Here is a 19,851-nt window from a genome sequence, read left to right on the forward strand (position 1 = left end):
GGTTGCATTGGCAAAAAGACTTGCCCTGTGCCTACCCAGCCCTTTTCTTTACAATTTTTCCGTCAGTTTTATTTTTCAAGCCAACATAGGTGTAGGGGGATTGATACTGAAGTTATCTTCAGCCTTCTCTGCCCACATCCCCCTCCATCCCTCAGGACTCTGTTCCCTCTTGCTGCCTGCTTCTCATCAAGATAGACCTGATTCCCACCCACCCCCCTCGATGATCTCTGGTGATCAACCACCCATTCCACAGCCTGAGACCCTCCTGGGAACAACACTCAGCATGGCTCAGCTGCAGGAGTAGGGCTGGGAAGTGAATACTAAAGCAAAATGCTACAGCTGCTTAGAAAAAACACTTGAGAGGGCAGGCCCTGTGCCCACGGGGCCTCTGGAGGCACAAGGCAGGCTCTGCACAAAGGCTGCTGATGCTAAGATAAAAAATACTCTAGAAGGAGAGAGGCAAGCACTACTCCCTACAGGTACTGGCAGAGCTGGCAGGCAGTTCCCACTACTATTACTGCTGTGCTAGTCTACAAAAGCCTATCTATGTAGCTCTGCCATCCCTTTCACAGCTGTATTTTGGAAGTTAAGAGTAAATCAAGTGATCTTCATCAATCAAGGGAAGTCTTGAGGAATCCACGTTCTCCAGACAAGGCTGGAGAGCTCACTCACCGAGCTAGAGGGAGAGAAACAAGGGCATTATTAACAGCAGCAGGGTTCTCCCGCGGCAAGCCCTGCCCTGTGCGTGCCCAGGAGCCCGAGGGTTCCAGCACCGCGAACTGTGCGTCAGCACTGCCACCTGCCGTGCTCCTTCCTGGGCCAGCAGCAGCGACAAGGCCCGGCGGGACAGGGCACAACAGCCCCCGAGCCCTCGTGCTATGAGCCAGCAGCACGGGCCGGTCTCACACGGGTGGCTCATTTCTGGCATCATTCAGCACCCCGGAGCCAAACTGCGTGAAGGGAAGGGCAGTGCCCAGTGACACGGCACAGTGACACCGTGCCCAGGCTGCTGGGTGAGGCAGAGTGACAGCGTGAGCCGGGCTGCCCCTCTGCAGGTTGCTGCCAACACTGTCCACGGCAAGGCTGCAGTGCAGGAGCGTCCCTCAGGCCTGCAGCACAGCACAGCTGTGTCACCTCTGCTTCACAGGGTGGCAGGATCGGCCCTGCCCACTCAAATCTCATTCTCGAGCACCACCCAGTCTTAGCACGGGTGTGTTCGTCCTCTCCCCTCCCCAGAGTCGTTACGTTACTGAAGCTGGGGCCAAATGCCCTGGCCTCTATAGCCTGGCTTGCCTGCGAGCTGCACAGCCTCCCCACATCTGCTCAAGTGCCAACAGAACAAGAACAGATTTGACCATTTCTCATTGTTCCTCTGCTAGTGTTAATTCTCAGGAGCAATTCCATTCCCCCTTCCAGTTCTCCCAAGCACTGGGGAGCTGAGAAAGACAAGAGCAGAGACCTCAGGGTCAAGGCACTGGGGAAATGCAGCCAAGAGAGCTCAGGTCAGGCTTTTTCTTCCCTGAGGGAATGAAAGAATCATTAACCAGAATCTTACTGGCACAGCTCCCTGAGGAGATTGTAGGGAGGAGAGGAGCAGTCACAGCTCTCTCTGCCTGACAGAACAAATGCACTGCTTGCTGGCTGCTGTGAGAGGGGAGCAAGCAGAAACTGTGGCATGTCCCCCTCAGGCACACTCATCTCCAGAGCTCTGCAGAGACCGACATTCCCTTCTGGGCCAACCTCCAGAGCACTACAGGGAAACCAGCAGGCCACAGGCAGTTCAGAGCTAGGCCACCCCTCAGGGAAAAACTCAGGACAGCTAAAAGGCTGGCTGTGACTCCCACAGAGCTGTTTGACAGCACTCACCATCTCAACAATGTAGTTGTGGAGCTGCTGGTTCATGTAGTTCAGAGTGGTGTTAAAGACACGGTGTAGAAGGGAGGGCACTGTATTCACAATTTTCTTAGTCAAGACCATTGCTAGCACCAACATGGCCTTTTCCTGTTCCATGTCTGAGGGGATGGATCGTGTAAGCTCTCTCACCACCCCGGACATGTGCAGGATTATCTCCTGTATGGAAGGAAGAGAGGGATCTCAGTGCAACAGCTGTGGCAGAAAGGGGTCTCAGCACAGCCTGCCAGGACTGTGCTAGTAACTGATGTGCTTGTTGCAACACTCTACAGGATGCTGCTCCCCTTCCTCCCAGCCATGGCAGCCAGCCTGATACATAAAAAAACACCCCCAAAGAAACTGTGGCCCTTGATCCAGATGTAGACCTAATCCTTAGATAGCCTTCTTGTTCCTTTTTGACAGAAGGGACCTCAAACTCTACTTCTCTTGCACAGCAGCAAGGGCTGTTAGATGCTGGGCCAACTGCATCTATGAAGAGGCCAGCCCAGCAGGTCACCCAGCCAGGCCTAAGCCCACTGCTACTCCCAAAACTATGCCTATGAACACACAGCACCAGAAAAGGGTCTCATGACTTGCTGTCCCTTCAGTGCTCAGAAACAAGCACCAGTTAAGCTCCTGTCACTAACCTGCTCAATTTTTACCCACATGATGATCAGCAGATATACAGGACTTGGCAGCAAAGTCCAAAGATTTTAAGGACTAAAAGTAAGCCTTAGCCAGACAGTTCATTTTCCAAGATAAGCCATTGGGCCATCAAAAGGAGGACAAAATGCCTCTGAAAGTCAGTCCTTTTCTACAACCACCATTCACCATCTGCAGAAAGGAGATGAGCCCAAGGAACCCAACCGACACATTAACTTCTGCCACAGAATCACCTCTAACAAATCTTCAAAGCTAAGTGTTTGGGATGAATTTTAAGATGCCTTCAAAGTCACAGCAGGAAGGATGCAGAATATTTAAAAGGAGAACTGCTCACTCACCTCTTTAGACAGATTCTCATTCAGAAAGTGCTGCACTAGGTTATTTACTACTCTTCCTTGGATTTCTTTATCAAACTGGTCTCCAATCTCAGCGAGCTGAGCAGCAATGATCCGGATAACATCTTCATTTGTTGGAGCCAACCCTGCCAACACAAAGAGCAGAATTCAGTTCACAGGCTGTAGTCAGACCAGGTTCAGTGCAGGTCTCAGCATTTTGCTCATCTCCATTAGCAACCTCCTTCCAACCCCAATCAGAGTGTATTCATGACAGGTCCAAGCACAATTTCTTTAAGTGCACCTGAGTTGCTTACCAGAGATAGTGGCAAACATGTTTTTCTATCTGTAGTTTAGGTAAAGTGCAGCCTCACCCTGCCCAAAAAAATCACCACAGGGCATGTTAGAACATCTCCAACCAAAATTTGAACAGCACAGTTACAGCCAACATCCTCCCCAGAGAGGGGAATTGAGAAGCTGTGCATGACCTTGACTGTCTTCTTCAACCTAATAATTCTAGAATTGAGTGACTTGCCAGGACTTGTCTCTTAAGCACCATCTAAAATACAGCACCTCATAGAATAGTTTGAGTTGGAAGGGACCTTGAAAGGCCATCTCATCCAAATCCCCTGCAATAAGCAGGGACATCTTCAACTAGATTAGATTGCTCAACGCCCCAGCCAAACTGACCTTGAATGCTTCTAGGGATGGGGCATCCATCGCCTCTTTGGGCAACCTGTACCAGTGTTTTGCCACCCTCACTGTAAAACTCTTCGTTACCTCTAGTCTGAATCTGTCCTTTTTCAGCTTAGAACCCTACACCTTGTCCTACCTCCTTTTGGCAAAGCTTGCCATAGTCACTTTTGGCATGAGACCTATGCAAATCTGTGTGAGAGAGCACATTCACTGCAGCAGTTCCTCTTCACCCTGCTTCAGTTGAGGTCAATGTGCCAGCATTGACACACCCTGGGCAAGGGGCAATAGCCACCCTGCAGATGGCTAGCAAAGCAGGAACAGGACCAGAAGCTGTTTGAGAAACAGTTTCCACCACACTGGTAGAGCAGAAAGGGATTCACCTGGTACCAGAACTCGAGTTGTTCCAAGATGCTAGCCCGAGCACTGATACTGCCTGAGGAGCAGTGTGAGGCCTAACTTAACTGCCTTGTATCACTCTCCTTGAGGGCAGCTATCACCAGTACCAGCTTTGTGCCCTTGTCTGATGTGCTGCAGACAAAACCCAGTGACAGGTGCTCTAGAAATCCATGGAGAGATAAAGCACTAAGCACCAGTTGTCTTAAGTGTTAAATTCCCAATCAACACCACCAACAGCCACACTGCGAGGTTTCTCAATAGAGAAAACATTACTCCTCTGAAACAGAGGACAGCAAAGATAGGAAATGGGGAAAGAAAAACACTGTGTTCAGAGAGATGTGGGATGGAGAAAAGCCTGCTCACCTAGCTCACCATTCTGAAAATGGCCACTCCGATTGCCATCAGTCTGAAGCTCATCGTCATCGTTTGCGTGGCAACAAAGCACTGCCTGCTGGTTTTGCAGGGACTGCAGCTGGTCTCTGAACTGACAGTCAGAGGATGCCTCCAGGAAGGTGAACAGCAGTGCATGTTCCATCTGAAGAGATCCATTGATCTGAAACATAAGGAAATCACCGTTAAGCCCACACCTTGAAAGCGTCCCACTCAAAGCGCCTACGCACGCACTGTTTTCCAACCCTCAACTCGTCTCTGTGCCTCCTTTGGGCACCCTGAACAGCACCAGCCAGGGCATCCACAAGGCCTCAGCAAATGCAGACCGATTCCTGGATGTGGACCCACACAGGACTGTCCCATAGTGAATGACAGAGGCTCTGCTCTTACAAACTGGCGTTGCAAGAGCCAGCTCACCTTCTCCTCACATTTCCAGCTGTGGCAATGGCAGCAACCCTGATCCGAGTTCCTCTTTCAAAACAGGTGTTTCAGCAAAAACCTTCCATTTCCCTTACTCACACATCTGTGTTTAGATGGGTTCCACCCCTGTATCTGGGAACTGGGCATTCTACTTGCTGTGCATAATGAAGGCAGCAGCTCCCCATGTCAATGTAATCAGAGCAGAGCAGTAACAAGGTGGGAAACAGAGATAAAAGCATAAGCCTGCAAAAAACCCCAAGGTTCACATTTCTTCTCCCTCTTCAAAGGAACCTCAACCAGTTCCATAATAAACCTGTTCAGCTCCTCATAGAGAGCCAAGCAGCTGCTCACAAGAACAGTGACATGAAATGGGAGATCACTGCCACCTCCAGTGGCACATTCACCTCCAGTAAATGGGCACGTGCTGTCTCCATGGCCACATAACCTGCAGCCTTCAAGCAAGGCAGCACAGTGTGCCCAAATTAATTAGGTTGAAGAGGTCCATGAGGCAGGCAGACTGATAGACAAGAGGCCCCACTGGAACACCAGGCCTCATAACCAACTAAGGCCTCCAGAAAACCAGGAGACTCTTCAGTAATTTTAGTTAAACAGCTAAGAGAGCAGGATGCAGTGTAAGCACAGAAATAAAGAAAGAAAATCCTTACTCTGGAATGCAGATGGTCTGCCTGTAAGAAAATATTTAGGTTTAATTTTATCTAGGGAGAAGAAAAATAGTTAAAGAAGAATGATTTGTTATGTCAACAATAGGCAACCAGGATGAACTTGGTAACTGAAAGGGAGTTTTGGGGAGTGGAACCTTACAAGGCCATCGACATAACCATATCTGACTGAGCAGACAGGAGGAGGAACAGTCAACAAAAGGCAGGAGTTGAGAAGTGGAAGCAAACGGAAAATAAAGAATATGATCAGTCAGAGATGAACAGAAGGCACATCTTCCATGATCTGAGCATGCATGTTTACAGACAGTGGTGCAGTTCACCCGGTGACCCAAACTCACTGGGGCAATCCTCTTCAACAACCTGCTGGACTGGTCATTGGGTTTATCACTGATACATTTTTTAATCCTGTTGTGTTCAAAAGGCTCGTGAGAGGGCAGAGTAGGGGGTTAGAACTGTATCCTAACTTGAACTGGGCTGGGGGAGGATGACAGACATTTCAGTTACAGCTCAGTGTATACGATTTAAGTGTGCTAAATAACAGCATCATAATTGTGTTTAACATTGTACAAACCCATACAATGCACTGATCACAGGGCTGTGCCCATTCATTTATTAGTTTCAGCAGTTTGTAGCTTTATCAATAAACATTGTAGTCTCTTACATAGCTACATCTCCAGCCTGCAGTCCCAAGGGGAAGTGCCACACAGAGAAAACAAGGAAGTAGCCTGCAACCTAACTGGTTCCATCCACTTCTCTGTATCCAGAGCAGTGCCAGGAACCCTGCAGGAATTCTGGGAAGTTCAAGAAGGACACGAGCCAACACTGAGACTTATCCCCTTCAAAGTATCTCAGGACAAGTGCACCAGAGAGCCACTGTACACTGTGAACAGCTGACCTCAGCCATGTTTGACTCTAACCTGTTCCATAATGGATTCAGGGACAGAGCAGCTCGGGTCACCCTCCGCTTCAGACCAGGAGTCCTCGTCCTGTGAAAGCGTAACAAAGAGAAGTGTGAAAGGAATAAAAATTCCCATAAGTCCACATCTTTCAGCAGTACTCGTGTCTGGCTGTGTCTCATAGTAAATGTCCCTTTTAGTGATGCATATCCCTATTTCTGGAGAGAGCTGCCCATCACACACTGTCAGTCACAAAAAAGGGCTGAGGAAGCCACAGCTGTGTCAGTGAGAAGGGCCCTGTGCACGTGAATGAGAGGCACAAATCTCCCTCCTGCCACAGACGTGTGCCAGACAGCAGAGTGACATAACCTACAAACAGGGCTTTAAAGCCAAGAGCTGGTGTGGGGGAAGGGAAAGGCAACCCTCCATGGTGCCAGAGGCTGAAAGGAAGAGCAGGGTTATCAGAGAGGAACTCCTGAGAGCAGGTGAGCTGATGGGTCTGCATGCACAGCAGAATATTCTGAAGTGAAACACCCAGCTGACGTTGCTACACATCTGCAGGGTCCTGAGGGTACCTCTCCCCAGCCCTCCATGCAAGAGATCCACATGGATACTCAGGCTCATTTCAATACTTCCCAACAAATATCTGTGATGGGGGAGGTTGGATCAAGGGCCAACAAAGGCTCCCAGTCACATGAGAGCAACTCTGCTAAGTCTCCAGGGAGGCCAGCTAGGAAGAAGGGAGAAAGCAGGACAGATGCCACCAGCTCCTGTGCTGGTGCTCAGGGCTGATAGCCTGGCCTGTCCTGAGGCTGGGCAGTGCCCAAGGGAAGAGGCACCCAGGGAGGGAGAGCACAGGGCACAGGGGAGCCTCCCTCCCTCCCTTGCAAAGGGGAGATGTAGGAGCACAGTGCTCCCTCCTCATCCTGCCAGGAGCAGCTGATGGGTGGGTCAGAACCTTGCATTTGCTGCCTTAGGCACAATAGTCCCACAGCTGCACACAGAAGTCTCTGGTTCAACTCTTGATGAGCAGGGCCTGGCTGAAAGTGGGCACTACCTCCCCACCAAGCCTTCTTCACCCAAGGCAATAACTTGGTTGTTATGCAGGCACCTTCTAACCAAAAAAGGGCTGAAACCAATAAGGAACCCAAACAAAGGCCTGCTAACCATCAAAGACCTGGGCTAGTGATAAATGACCCTATTTCACAGTAACAACCCCTCACATCTGTTTTTTAAATAACTAAGTGTGCTGGTATAAAAGAGGGAAGTGAGAGCAGAAATAAATTCAAATTCTGAAGCAAACCACAGTCATATTTCAAGAGACCATGAATCTCCCAACTTTTCAAAGGCTCTTAGAAGTCCAAAACCAAAACACAATCTCAAATATGTCTGAAACACACAACAGCCCACAGGAAGCCTCTTAACCATGAGCTCTTCTTTCCATGGAGTTATGCCAGACTAACAGCTACAACACAGGCTTAGCCCTTGCTGCTTTGCATTTTCCTCTGTTCCATTCAAACCCCTATTGCTGCTACTCACCTCTACCCTAAGGAGTGTTCTGGCTGGGGAGAGTCCTCTGTCCTGTTCTCTGGGACCTGAAGGGGCTCTGAAACAGGTCAGGGTGACCCTTCTTCTGGGCTTGACTTTGCTGGAAGAGACACAGATGTTAATTCAGGTTTGAGAACTCGAAGCAGAACCCTGAGATTAAGAGGAAAGTGGGGATTTAGAATGCAGTCTGTGGCAGGACTTTGGCTTTGTGCAAACTCCTCAAGAGATGTCCACACCAGCAGTATTTCTGTAGGTTAGGTAAAGCCTCAGTTTGCACATATTCTGGTTTTAGACAAAACATTTCTTTTCAATTCAATTTTCCCACTCTCTGCATTAAATGAAGAGGCAACCACTGCTCCAGCCCAGCCAGGTACCTGCTGCACCTGGAGATGTCAGTGGCTGTGCAGGGAGAAGAAACCTGCAACACACGTGGGTTCTTCCCTCAGGGATTAAATCAGCTCTGTGCAAATACAGACACTCCTCAGGCCAAGTCCACAGAAATAGAGACATTAAAACAAAATCACCCACCACCACAGTTGCAAATTGCACTTTTGTCTACTCCTGCACATGAGCAGAGATAAAACAAACAAAAAGAACAATAAAAAGTTTCACCACACTCCAAAGTACTAATATGGTAAAAACTGGAGACAAGAGAGCTTGAACATGACAACTTCCCAAACTGAATTTCCTAAATCAAAGACTGACCACCCATGCAGTGAATGCCCCTGAAGGCAATACCTGCCCTCAGCTAAGAAAGTTCTGCTTGGGTGGTCAAAAACACACCAGAGAAGAGGAAAAAGGATTTCTCTCATGCCACAAAATGGCTTCCTACTACTACAGTACAGAGCAAACTATTTTTTATTTTAGTTAACTAGAAATTACAGGAACCTCAAGTTTTACATAACTACTTTGAATCAATGCAAAGGGCTTTGATAGTCACAAAGTTCCTCCTGAGAAATCAAATTCCTTAATGGAATCTCAAAAAAAAAAAACAAACCAAAAACCAAAGCAAAAAAAAAAAAACCCAAACAAAAAGAAAGACCCCAAACAACAACAAAAAAAGTCCCCTAAAGAACAAAGCCCAAACAGTCCAATGTAATTGTGCCAATACCACCCAAATTTCTTAATCATTAAGACTTCAGAATCCTAGTAGTTTTAGATTCCAATTAAGACTCTTTCTGGTGGAGGGAAAAAGGTTACTTTATATTGGTAAAAAGAATCTTTAGTTGGAGAAGGAGAAAAGATGGATAAAGGGTATAAGCACCATCTGCACTCAGATTCAGAGTCAAACTAGATCATTTGCTAAGGCTGCTTTAGGGCTGCTGAAATCTTGGAATGAATTTTTACAGAATATGGTATTTTAATTGAAATACCAACTAATTTTAATACATTATTCATTTTTGCTTCTATTCACTCATTAGACAACTGAGTTTTGTGTGTTAACAGCTGATTCTGAGAAATCACTAAACGCCTTGAAGTGTTCAACAGATAAGACTACAGCCAGTTTTTCAGTCCTGTTCTTTCTCTCTTTCTTAGAAAAAAATGAAGGGGGTACTTTAGGCACAAGTTTCAGACCCTTAAATCAGTTCTACAGAGTCAGTGCAGGGCATGTTCATTCCAACTCAACATTGTATGGGATGCAGGACTGTGGAGAGGCATATGGTAAGAAAACATAATCACAGCTGGAGAAGCACGTCCACCGGCAGCCTGTCAGTGCAGTAGGAAAGACCTCACTCCACCCATACACAGCAGTTTTCACAAGTGAATTCTGTGGATGCTCCTTCCAAGGCAATCACAGCTCTTTAGATGGGCTGAGCACATCCTGAGGGGTGCTACTTACTGCTCTCCAACCCACAGCTCCTTCAGGAGATGGTGTCCCATCTTCTGTTTCTCCCTCTCATCCCCAAGTTGTGCTATCCTTTAAATCTCACAAGGACCTCACCAGAGGAGCTTTTCCCATCTGCAGTCCACCAATGAGGGGTGGCAACACTAGAGGCAACAGCAAGCAGGGCCAGAAGCCCCTGACTCCAGGCCTTAAGTAGAGATGGCACTGCAAGTTTGCAGGGTGGAAAAAAGGGAGAAGCAGGACTGCAAGACAGCTGGCACTCCATGCCTCTGTTCCACACCTCAACTCTTCCCACATTAAACAGTGAGGGGTAATCGAAAGGTAAAGGCTCACACAGTGTACTGCACTGCTCCCACAGCCCTTGCTGATGGTGCCATGCCACCCTGGAGAAAGAGGAAGCACTGGCCCTTGTGCTGGAGAGACCAGACTAAGTCCTCCCTGCCATACCATTGCCACATACTGTGGATGGCAAGGGCAAGCACTGCAAGCATGCATTTATCTTCCCAGGTGGGGAGCTACACATGCAAACAGTGCAGCTGCAGAGCATGCAAGGTGTCACCAGCACTAAACCCAGCCTGGGGTTCTGCTGGTCTCCACGCCCTGCAGGCCTGTCAGCAGCAGCTCCCTGCAGGGCAGCAAGAATCGGCCAGGAGCCCGTGGCTGTCTGCTGGGGGGAGCTCCCAACAGCTCTCAGGGCTGCCATACCAGAATCCCTGCAGCAGCAGTGCTAAGCCACCCTACAAATCAGTTTTCATCTCCACACTTGTGCTACATCTTCAAGACAGCTCAGAAAAGAAGCCACCCCACAAACAGTGCCTCTGCTTACCATCACTTCCCCTCAGATTCTTCACCTCTCCTCACAGCTCTGCCTGGGAGTTACTGTTCTCAGCTCTAGCAGACACTGGATGCTTAGTAAAACACTCTTTTCAGCAGGGAAGCCACAGGCCTGCAGGACTGACTCCTTTAATACTGTGTCTGGATTCCCAGACACCTCCCATACAAACACCAGCCAGTCAATGGACCTATTGTGTGAGCTGTCAAGATGTTTATCTTTATGTCTCACGTTTGAGTCAGGAGCAATTAAAGTCTCCAACGCAGAAACCACAGTAAAGGATCAGTCACTGTGAAGTCAAAGACTTGCAACCTGAGCATTGCTTTCCCTGTGTGGCAGCTGGAAGTTAAGAACTTTGGGTGTGGCAGTCAGGATGACACCATTATTGGAAGAAATAACACCGTGCCTATTTGTCCCTTCCTCGACCTGCTGGCACTTACCTGTCTTGTAGGCAGATGTTTTACTGCTGAGCTACAGAGCTTTTTACAGAGCAAGGCATCATTTTACAGGCAGGGAAACCAAGTATTTGACATGTCCTGACATTTTAAATCCACATATTAAGCCATAACCACTCAATTTCACTGTCTTCATGAGAACTTGCCACAGGCACAACTACTTTACATAACCAGTCACTACTGGAAAATAAAGAAACAGGAACAGCATCACAGACTTAAGAAATTCCTTACTTGAGGATATTCTGAGCTGTGCCACTGTTGTCTGCAGCACTTCAAGTCATGAGTGTAAGCAAACACCACATCATAGAGCCCAAAGTCACCAAAGAAAGCCCTCTCACTCCACAATGCACTTCTAGCCCATAAGCCCAACAGGAACTGAACAGCCCAGGGAAGGTATTTTGTTGGTGTGCAAAACCAGCAGAGGTGAGTAAATAGGATGTTATCATTGCTGCAGGAAACCTGTCCCCATCACTCCTTACTCTGCAAAGGATTTGCCAGCCTGCAACAGTGTTTAGAACGCTCCAAGATTTTGCTTCATTTGAGACTCACAGCACTCCTAAAGTAGAATTTGTTTCTAGGCTTTGGAAGGAGAAGCAGGATGGTGGGAGAACAGGGACATCGCAATGTATAAGCCAGGTGGAGGATGGGCTCCACAAGACCCTCTGGGCACGTAGGCAGGCACATACACACTCACAGCTGTGAACCTAAAGCCACGGTTTGGTGCATCTGTTTAATACTTGGAGAGCCTCAGGACTTTCCCCACCACAGGGAACACTGCTTCCAAACTAAGGGTATTTTCCATCCATTTGCCTTTGAGGGAGGATACAACATCAACAGCTCATTTTGGAACTGGCAAAACTGACAAGCCACGAGGAGCGTACTTGGAGACGCCAGCAGCTCAGTGGCCCAGAGCAGGACACACCTCCTCCCCCAGTCACTTGCAGTTTATTTGCCAGGTGCGTAGGAAAGATGCCCTGTTCCTCAGGAACCAGGAGACTACTTAAAATCCAACCAGGACAACCTCTCCCTGATACTCCTAAGCACGACCACCCGACTGCTTGAGGTTTTCAGCTTCTGTGTCTCTTCCTTTCAGTTTCAGACTGCATCCTTCTTTAGGATGCAAATAACGCCACTACCAACCACTCCAGCAAGGGAAAACAAAACCCACCACCAACACGTTTACTCCTCATCCCTTTGATGCAAATGTACACGGAAACATGCTGAATACTTACTACTGCCTTAGCTGGAGCATTCTTACTTTTGCCTCTTTATGCTGCTTTAGTACAGAATTATCACCTCAGCCTTTACACCAAGCGCTCTCAGCTGTGTATTCTGGCTTAGAAATACATTGCACACTTTATTTAAAGGGGTTTATCTTCCTCTTTGGAAGAAAAACTTTATTAGAGACAATTCTAAAAAGAAGGTGTCAGTTTGCCTTTTTGATAGAAATTTATTTAAGTTCCTGGAGGTCTTTTGCTGTTTCATGATGACATGAATTGCAGCAATCTTCTGGTTACCAGGGCAGTACTTTGACTTCCTAGGAAGAAAAACATCCAAATCCCTCAACAACCACTCTCCTCATTTGGCTCAAAAAGCTCTGGTGACCAGCCCACACACAGCACATGAATGAGTGTGAAGGAACACTGCCATACTGCTAATGCTCTTAAAAAAACAGGTAGGCAGGAACTTTTCATCAGTGTGGTTTCTGTATCAGATCAGTGACAGAGGCAGCATAACAACACTTTATTCTTCAGAAGCCAGCCTACAGACACAGCTGCGCTTAAACTGAGTCAGCAGGAAGACTGCAGCTGGAATTTTAGTTCAGCTAACTACAGCTCGACCCAAGCAGAATTTCCACATCTCCACGTTTCAGGCATAGCCACGCCTAAGAGGCAAGGGCAGGACTTGGATCTTGGCTGTCAGAGTGCAGACAGTTTCTTGGATCTGGTACTGGGCTGTTTTTCCCCTCTGGTGTTGCGCAAAGGAACTCTGGCCAGGTAACCTCACCCTGCACTTCACCTTCTCGGTAGGGTTAGGAAAATACTTTTACCTTTCCTCAGGACCTGGCTGGAGGGAGCAGAACAAATCCTGACAAAAAAGCACCATGACCACTATCACACAAAACTGCTGGTCTTTACAGGGTTAGCTTCCTGTTCAAAATCTGACTACTTCATCCCAGCAGCTGCAACAGAGCCCTGCTATAAAGGCACAGCATGTGCAAGCAGCTCTTACATTTGCCTCTTGGAAATCACAGAAGCAGGAAGGGCTGAGGAATCATAGTTCCAGTGTTTTGACCTTACCAAGGAAGGACAACCAGACTGAGAGCAGGCAGCACTGGGACAAACTCCAGCCATCACTGGATGTGCAAGTGACAGCATCCAACCACAGAAACACAAGACTTGCTGCTGGCTTTAGAGCATGCCCCAGCTGGGCCATGGGCACTGGACCCTTGCACTCCAGCAAAGCTGCTTTTACACTGGAGCAGCAACAAAGCGCTCAGTTCCTGCAGCAGACACAGTCTCAGCACTTGGCAACAGTGCTCTGAGGGGCACAAGTGCTACTTGGACAGGCTCTGCCAGCCGTAACACCTCAGAAAGTAGGACTGGATACGAGAACTGCCATGCCACCTACAGGTCAAGAGAATCCTCCTGGTTTTAGTTTTTGCATAGGTACTACTATTCTGTGCCAGCATGAGCACGGACCACCCATCAGACAGAAAATCAAGAATGCCATTTCACAGCTGATACTTACAGTAAAGAGGAATGTAAATCTGTCTTTCCTTTGCCTGACTGGCAAGTTAGATAAGCAAAACCAGAAACTGGTGAGAAGTAATTAAAAAAAGAATTCAAAAAGTCAACTGTATGGATACAGGTGGCCCCTAACAGCTGCATTCCCTCTGTCTTTGGTTACCTTCAGGCCATATGAGTAGACAAGAACTCCCTTTCTAGACTGGTAAGCACCAGGAATATCTGCACTGCTTTCTGGAACAAAGAGAAGCTGTGAAGATGCTTCAGTGTGACATTTAACCACTGGATCAGAGTGGCCCATTGGAGACAGCATGTCCAAGGAACAACAGTTCAGCAGCACTTCAGGAGCTCCCTGCTTAGGTAAAACAAGAGTGCTGATGCAACAGCCAGGATGGCACTCAAGGAGCAGCTAAGCAACAGTTCAGTGCACTGGACAGTTTACTGTCAAGTGAATTCTCACTGCTGGTACTCCCCAGAATGACTTCAGTGGAGCCTCTCGGACTGAACATTCATCATAAAAAGACCCAAAGCATTTCTAGAGGAGAGGATACAAAGACAAATCTTCACAGCCACACGTTCATATGCTCTGAGAGCATCCAGAACCCTGTGTCAATATTTGACAGCTTTTCCAAAACATGAAAGTGAATTTTAAATGGGCTCCCCTCCTAAACATCAAGTGTATCAGAGATGTAAACGTCTCTTACACTCCTCACTTTTATGAGACAACTGTGCACCAGCACAGCCAGAGACAATCCCCAGAAGGAAAGTCTGACACGGATCCTTTGATTCCCCCTTCTCCCACTGTGCTGCACAGCAACCTCCATTCCCACCATGACAGTTAAAGTGATGAAGCCAGTAAAAAATATTAAAAAAAAAGAAAACAAGATAATCTTGAAGGAATCTCTTATGACAGGAGCCCAGAAATCCTCAAAAACCTTAAAGAAAAAGCTGTGCATCAAACCAGGCAGCCAAAAATGATGGTAACTCACAGCAGCATTCATAATCCTGATCAAAGCCGTTTGACAGCAGCACCTCATACACAGTAAGCACAAAAGAAATCATCATCTCTTTTAAACACCTTTCACAATGATACAGAGCTAAGAAAATATTCCCTCTCAAAGAAACACTGCAGGAGCCATTTGGGAGCTGTGACAGGAAAATTGCAAATAGGTGCCTCCCAGAGTATACATTTCCTAGTGCCAGGCAAACAGGAGATGCCTCAGCACGTTGCTGCTTCTGCTCAACAGCTATGGGCTCCCTTAGCTGTAGGTCTACAAGCACAGTGAAAAAGTGTTGTTTTTCTAGGAGAAAACACATGACTCTGCATGAAACAAAGCAAAACCATGTCACTTTCAGTTCTACCTTAGGAGGAACAGGTTGATGTTGAAACACAGGAAGAGCATATAAACCCCAAATATAGCAACTGCTGATCTAAGTGGATTTGTTTTGTGTAGCTGTCAATCAGAAGCTACACTTACCAAAGAAAGTAGAAAGGACATGAAATGACTCAAAATGTTTGAGAGACCTGGGTATTGCCCATTCCATAAACAGCAGTAAGAGCACTACAAACTGGCCGAAGATCACAGAGCATTTTACCAGGAAATAGAGCAGGTTTGCAGACACTTAAACAAAAATCCAACATCCATGTGTGCCACGATTGCACACACAGTCCAATTTCCCTGCTCATGCTTCAGTGAAGCTGAATAAAAGCTCTGAGAGTTTAAAGGAAAGTAGGGAGCAAGCTACTGAGGTAGGAGGAGTTTAAAGCCACAAGGACACTGTCCTCTCGTGGGAGAAAGAGCAGAATTCCCAAAATGCATGAAGGGGTACAGCCCTTTCCTCATGTTTGCCAGCAAGGCCAGCCCAGCCAAAGCCCACCAGGGCCAAGAAGCACCTCCAAGCAGTGCCATAGTGGTGCAAAGAGGCAGGAAAAGCAGCAGACTGCATCAAGAGCAGAAGTTACCAAGTGCCCAAGGCAGTGCTAACAATGCTCCCAGCCATGGGGCTACTCAAGGGGAGCTGAAGGATTCTTGGAGCAGCTGTTGCCAGGAAGGGTGTGAAAGTGGCATCAACACAGCCCTATGCTCTACACTGGGCAATTCCTTCAAAAAGCACCCAGGAGACAATCCCTGCCATCTCATCCATGTGCAAGGAGGTGCCTAATGGCAGCTCTAGAGAGTCCTGTTCTCTTCCCAGGATAGATGGGGTGACAGCAGGATGCCAGGAGACGGTTCACTACAGACATCTGGTACAAATTGAGGCAGTCACAGAAGCTTAACAGATTGCTACCAAACCTAAAGAATGCCATTGGATACTGTGTGACTCAACATTTCTTTCTACATTTTACCCCTCCTTTCCCTACATACTTCCTATCTTGCCTGGGTCAAAAAAATCAGACTTGTAAAATCTCTAAGGAAGGGACCACCTATGCACATACTATAATCATAACTTATAAGCTTCAATTAAAGCTAAACTCAGCCCCCTGCAACCTCCTCCAACCCCAAGGGAAGCCATCGAAAACTAAAAGGGGCTCAGACTTCCAAGAGTTTTGCACCTTTGGCTAAGCCACAAGTTCCACTCACTAATTAGAAATACTTGCATGTACTTGGCTTTGCACAGCACAAAGATACGCAGGTAATTCCAGCCCCCAAAACTCTGTAATCTGACACAGACAAAAAGCCATAGCATGCCAAGAAAAAAAGGAAGAAGGCTCCTAGAGGAAAAAAAAACAACCCGAAAAACCAACCCAAAATTGATAGTAAATTCTGCTCTTTCACTCATCTAGGAACTGCTAAGCAGCGAAAATGAAACCTGCCTATCTGCACACAATTCCCCTCAGCAGAGGAACCGCAGACCAGGCTGACTCCTTCCTGCTGGAGAATTCATAGCCAGAAGCCAGAGGAGCTGCTCTATCAAGGAACCAACACCTTGAGGCTGCTCGTCCACAGTCACACCAGCAGTCCTTGCAGCAGGTGCAGACACCTGTTCAGAGTTATTAGAGACAGTCCCTTCTCCCCCATCCAATGCCTTCCAAGCACCAGGCTGCGCCAGGAAGGCCTCCAAAGGTGACAGTCACTGATTTATGTGTCTGCCTGCTTCCACTATAAACATTTTCATTCTATTACAGAAAAAAAAAAAAATCTGTTTGATCTGTCAGCTCCTCAGACTCCTGCTGAGTGTGGATGACTTCTGTCATCCTGTTACACAAGAAAAAAAAATATAGGGAAGCATGGCATAAATGACCTCAGGTGAGAGTGTTCAGTGAACACACACGCACCCCTCCCATATAATTCCCAAATTATATGTCATAGTTCTTACTGGTTTAGGATCTAACAGAAATCAAAAGCCATACTGAGCTCCTTTACAAGGCCCTCACATTATCCAGGGATGCTACGTCCTGGTTCTGGGCACAGGCATGCCCAAACCCCAGGAGCACAGACTCCTGGTTTGCACAGGCAGCCCTGGTGGAGTGTTGCACACTGTTCTGCTGCCTGTGCACGGTGAGAAACTGAGCTGAACTCAGTCTCAGCTGGCCTAATCTGGTTTTAAGAAATTGGGAGGGCAGGAACACAACAAAACCACCTAACCAAAAATCAGTCATATTTTTTTCTTCCTAAATTCAGCAAATGTCACCAGATGCAAACAAGAAGGGCTGACAAATCAGAAGGGAAGATTTTTCACACTGACCCTTCTTAGTACAGGGCAGCCTATCCACAAGCTTTACAATCACCTGTTACACTCTGCACAGGCACAATGAAAGTGTTTTGCCTCAGCAGGTCCCTAAGCCCTGCCAGTTACCTGTAATGACAGACAAGAGACCTAAAAAGGAAAACAAGAAAATGGGAAGAGACAAGCTGCAGAAATCCAAGCAAATAACACAGTGCTAGAATGCTACTTTTTATACAATGCATTCCCCCAGTGTTTTTGTGTAACACCAGTGGCACAGAGGAGATCTCCAGGAATAGGTGGTGCAAAGTTATCCTAAAGAAGACACTGAACAGGACTAAACTCATGTAAATAGGTTGAAAAGGAAAGGGGGAAAAAAAAAAAGAACCACACAGAAACCCCCTTCTTTTTAAATAACACCTTTTAAGACGTTATGCTTCCAAAGGCAGGTGAAAACAGTTTCGGTCTGATTAGTGATAAGTTACAACAGACTAAAAACCACTCTTCCCCATGTGGACTTTTGCAAAAAGTCCTTTACCAAAAAACCAAACCAAAACTTTCAAAAATAATTTCCTGTTGGGGAACCACTTTGCTCTTCCTCCATCAAACATTTTAACCATTTTGAACAGATAACAAGTATCTCATGACAAGATTATGGCCCAGATGCCTCAAGAGACATAAAGAAAAGTTCACCACTTTTCACTCACTTCTGAAATAAGCATTGACTTTCTGAATTCAGTGATTTAAATAACTTTGAGACACTGTACCTTCTTTTTTATATAGTTAAAGCTACAAAATATCATCGTTTAAAAGAAGACAAGAACATCATCCCCCCGCCAAACCCACCAGTTTCAGACCCACTGTCACTCCAAGGTACAGAGACCATCACCAGAGCACATAACTTACAGAAACACCCTTCTAAGGAAGGGGACGTGCTCACTCCGTTCCCTTCCACTTCACACACTACCCAGTCTCCTGCTCCAGCCTTCGCTCATCCTGAATCCAACACGTCCCTGTGGTCACGGGAACGTGAGCGCTGCTCACGGGAAACAAAGGGCAGCCAAAGGCGCTCAGCACCTCAACAGGCAGCCACTGACATCCAGCTCTGGGGAAGGCAAAGCGCGGATAAAAGCTCACACTGAGTTGATTCATCTGTATCAATCACCTGCTCTTCCTAAAAATGTTGGCGCTATTATTAGAAATCCTTCCTTGCCTTGCTTTCTTCCTGGAGCTGCCACTCCCACATCCCTCTGTTGTTGAAAGGCTGAAGCAAGCGCGGGTCCCTCTGGAGTCGCCGCTTCAGGACTAACTCCTTCCTCTCCCCTGCCCGGCCAAAATCGCTCCTGACAACGCTCACCAGAAACCGAAGGCGAGATGCTGCTGCACTTTTACCACGTAGTCCAAAGGCGAGAGAACTTCTCGTGGTTTTATGAAATACCACCTGAGCGGGAGGGAGGACGGTTCGCGACAGAGGCGGGGAAGAGGGGGAAGCGCGCAGTGGCTCGATCCCGCCGGGGGAAGCAGCGCAGGGGCCGGAGTCGGTGGCGGAGCGGAGGGGTCACTCCCAGCACGGGCGAGGAGGGACGAGCGGGACAGCGGCAGCGACCGAGCAGGAAACGGCAAAGGAAGAAACAACCGCACCGCTGAAAGGCAAGGCCGGATTCGGCGGGCAGAAAGGAACCGGGAAGAACGGCCGGGAAGTAGAGGAGTTTCCAGCACCCGTAAGAGAAAGAAGAACGCGCACACGGCCCCCCGCGGGGTCACTTCACAACCCCCTCCCCCCAGGCTGGGGGGCTGGGGAGCTGCACCCGGCACCTCCGGCCCCGGCGCTGACGCCCCGTGGCCCGGGAGCCAGCGGGCCCGGCACTCGCCCCGACACCGCCACGGCCACCGCCGCTTCCCGGGCGGGCCCGCGCCGCACCGAGTCTCGGGCCGCTCCCGGGCCGCGGCCCACGCTCACCCCGCGAGCTTCCCGCCCAACGCGGTGTCCCCGCCAAGCCGCTCCCGCGGCCGGGGGGGGCCCACGGGCAGCACTCACCCGGAGCGGAGCGCGATCCCGCAGCACTCACCCGCAGCGGAGCGCGGCCGCCCGTATTTGAGGGCCGAGTCGGCCCCGCCTCGCGGGCGGCAACGGCGGCACGCGCCCGCCAACGGCCGCGCGGGCCGCGCGTGAGGGCTCGGGAATTGCCCCGCGCCTCGGGATCCGCCCCGGGCCTCGGGATCCGCCCGGGCCGAGCCGACAGCGATCCTCGCGTTGGAATTGTCATGGGTCCCCACCTGGTGCTGGTTAGCCAAAGGCTCCTCGTGCCCCACCTACAGCCACTTCCCTCCCTGCCAAATAAATGCAAATTTTCGTTTAAGATCGTTTTATGGGCTTAAAATCACAGAATCACA

General features: G+C 48.4%; 1 protein-coding gene across 1 annotated transcript; it reads right to left on the reverse strand.

The window, feature by feature from the left end:
* Positions 1 to 231: 231 nt before the first annotated feature.
* Positions 232 to 19,541, reverse strand: BID (BH3 interacting domain death agonist). The gene is made up of 7 exons (XM_082279580.1): positions 19,496 to 19,541; positions 7,903 to 8,011; positions 6,385 to 6,453; positions 4,341 to 4,530; positions 2,892 to 3,034; positions 1,867 to 2,070; positions 232 to 676 (listed from the first exon to the last, which is right to left on the reverse strand). Exons 3-7 carry the CDS (start codon positions 6,391 to 6,393, stop codon positions 665 to 667), a joined length of 558 nt encoding a protein of 185 aa, XP_082135706.1. The 5' UTR covers positions 6,394 to 6,453; positions 7,903 to 8,011; positions 19,496 to 19,541; the 3' UTR covers positions 232 to 664.
* Between the last annotated feature and the right edge of the window lie 310 nt (positions 19,542 to 19,851).

The sequence above is a fragment of the Coloeus monedula genome (assembly GCF_965178545.1).
Source record: "Coloeus monedula genome assembly, chromosome: 4".
Classification (NCBI taxonomy): domain Eukaryota; kingdom Metazoa; phylum Chordata; class Aves; order Passeriformes; family Corvidae; genus Coloeus; species Coloeus monedula.

What these genes read in the sequence shown, in the direction of transcription:
- BID (XM_082279580.1), bottom strand. An exon ending in TTTTCAGAATGGTGAGCTAG is followed by an intron (nt 3,035 to 4,340) that starts GTGAGCAGGCTT and finishes TTGTGTTGGCAG; the next exon opens with GGTTGGCTCCAACAAATGAA. An exon ending in ATGAGAATCTGTCTAAAGAG is followed by an intron (nt 2,071 to 2,891) that starts GTGAGTGAGCAG and finishes CCTTCCATACAG; the next exon opens with GAGATAATCCTGCACATGTC.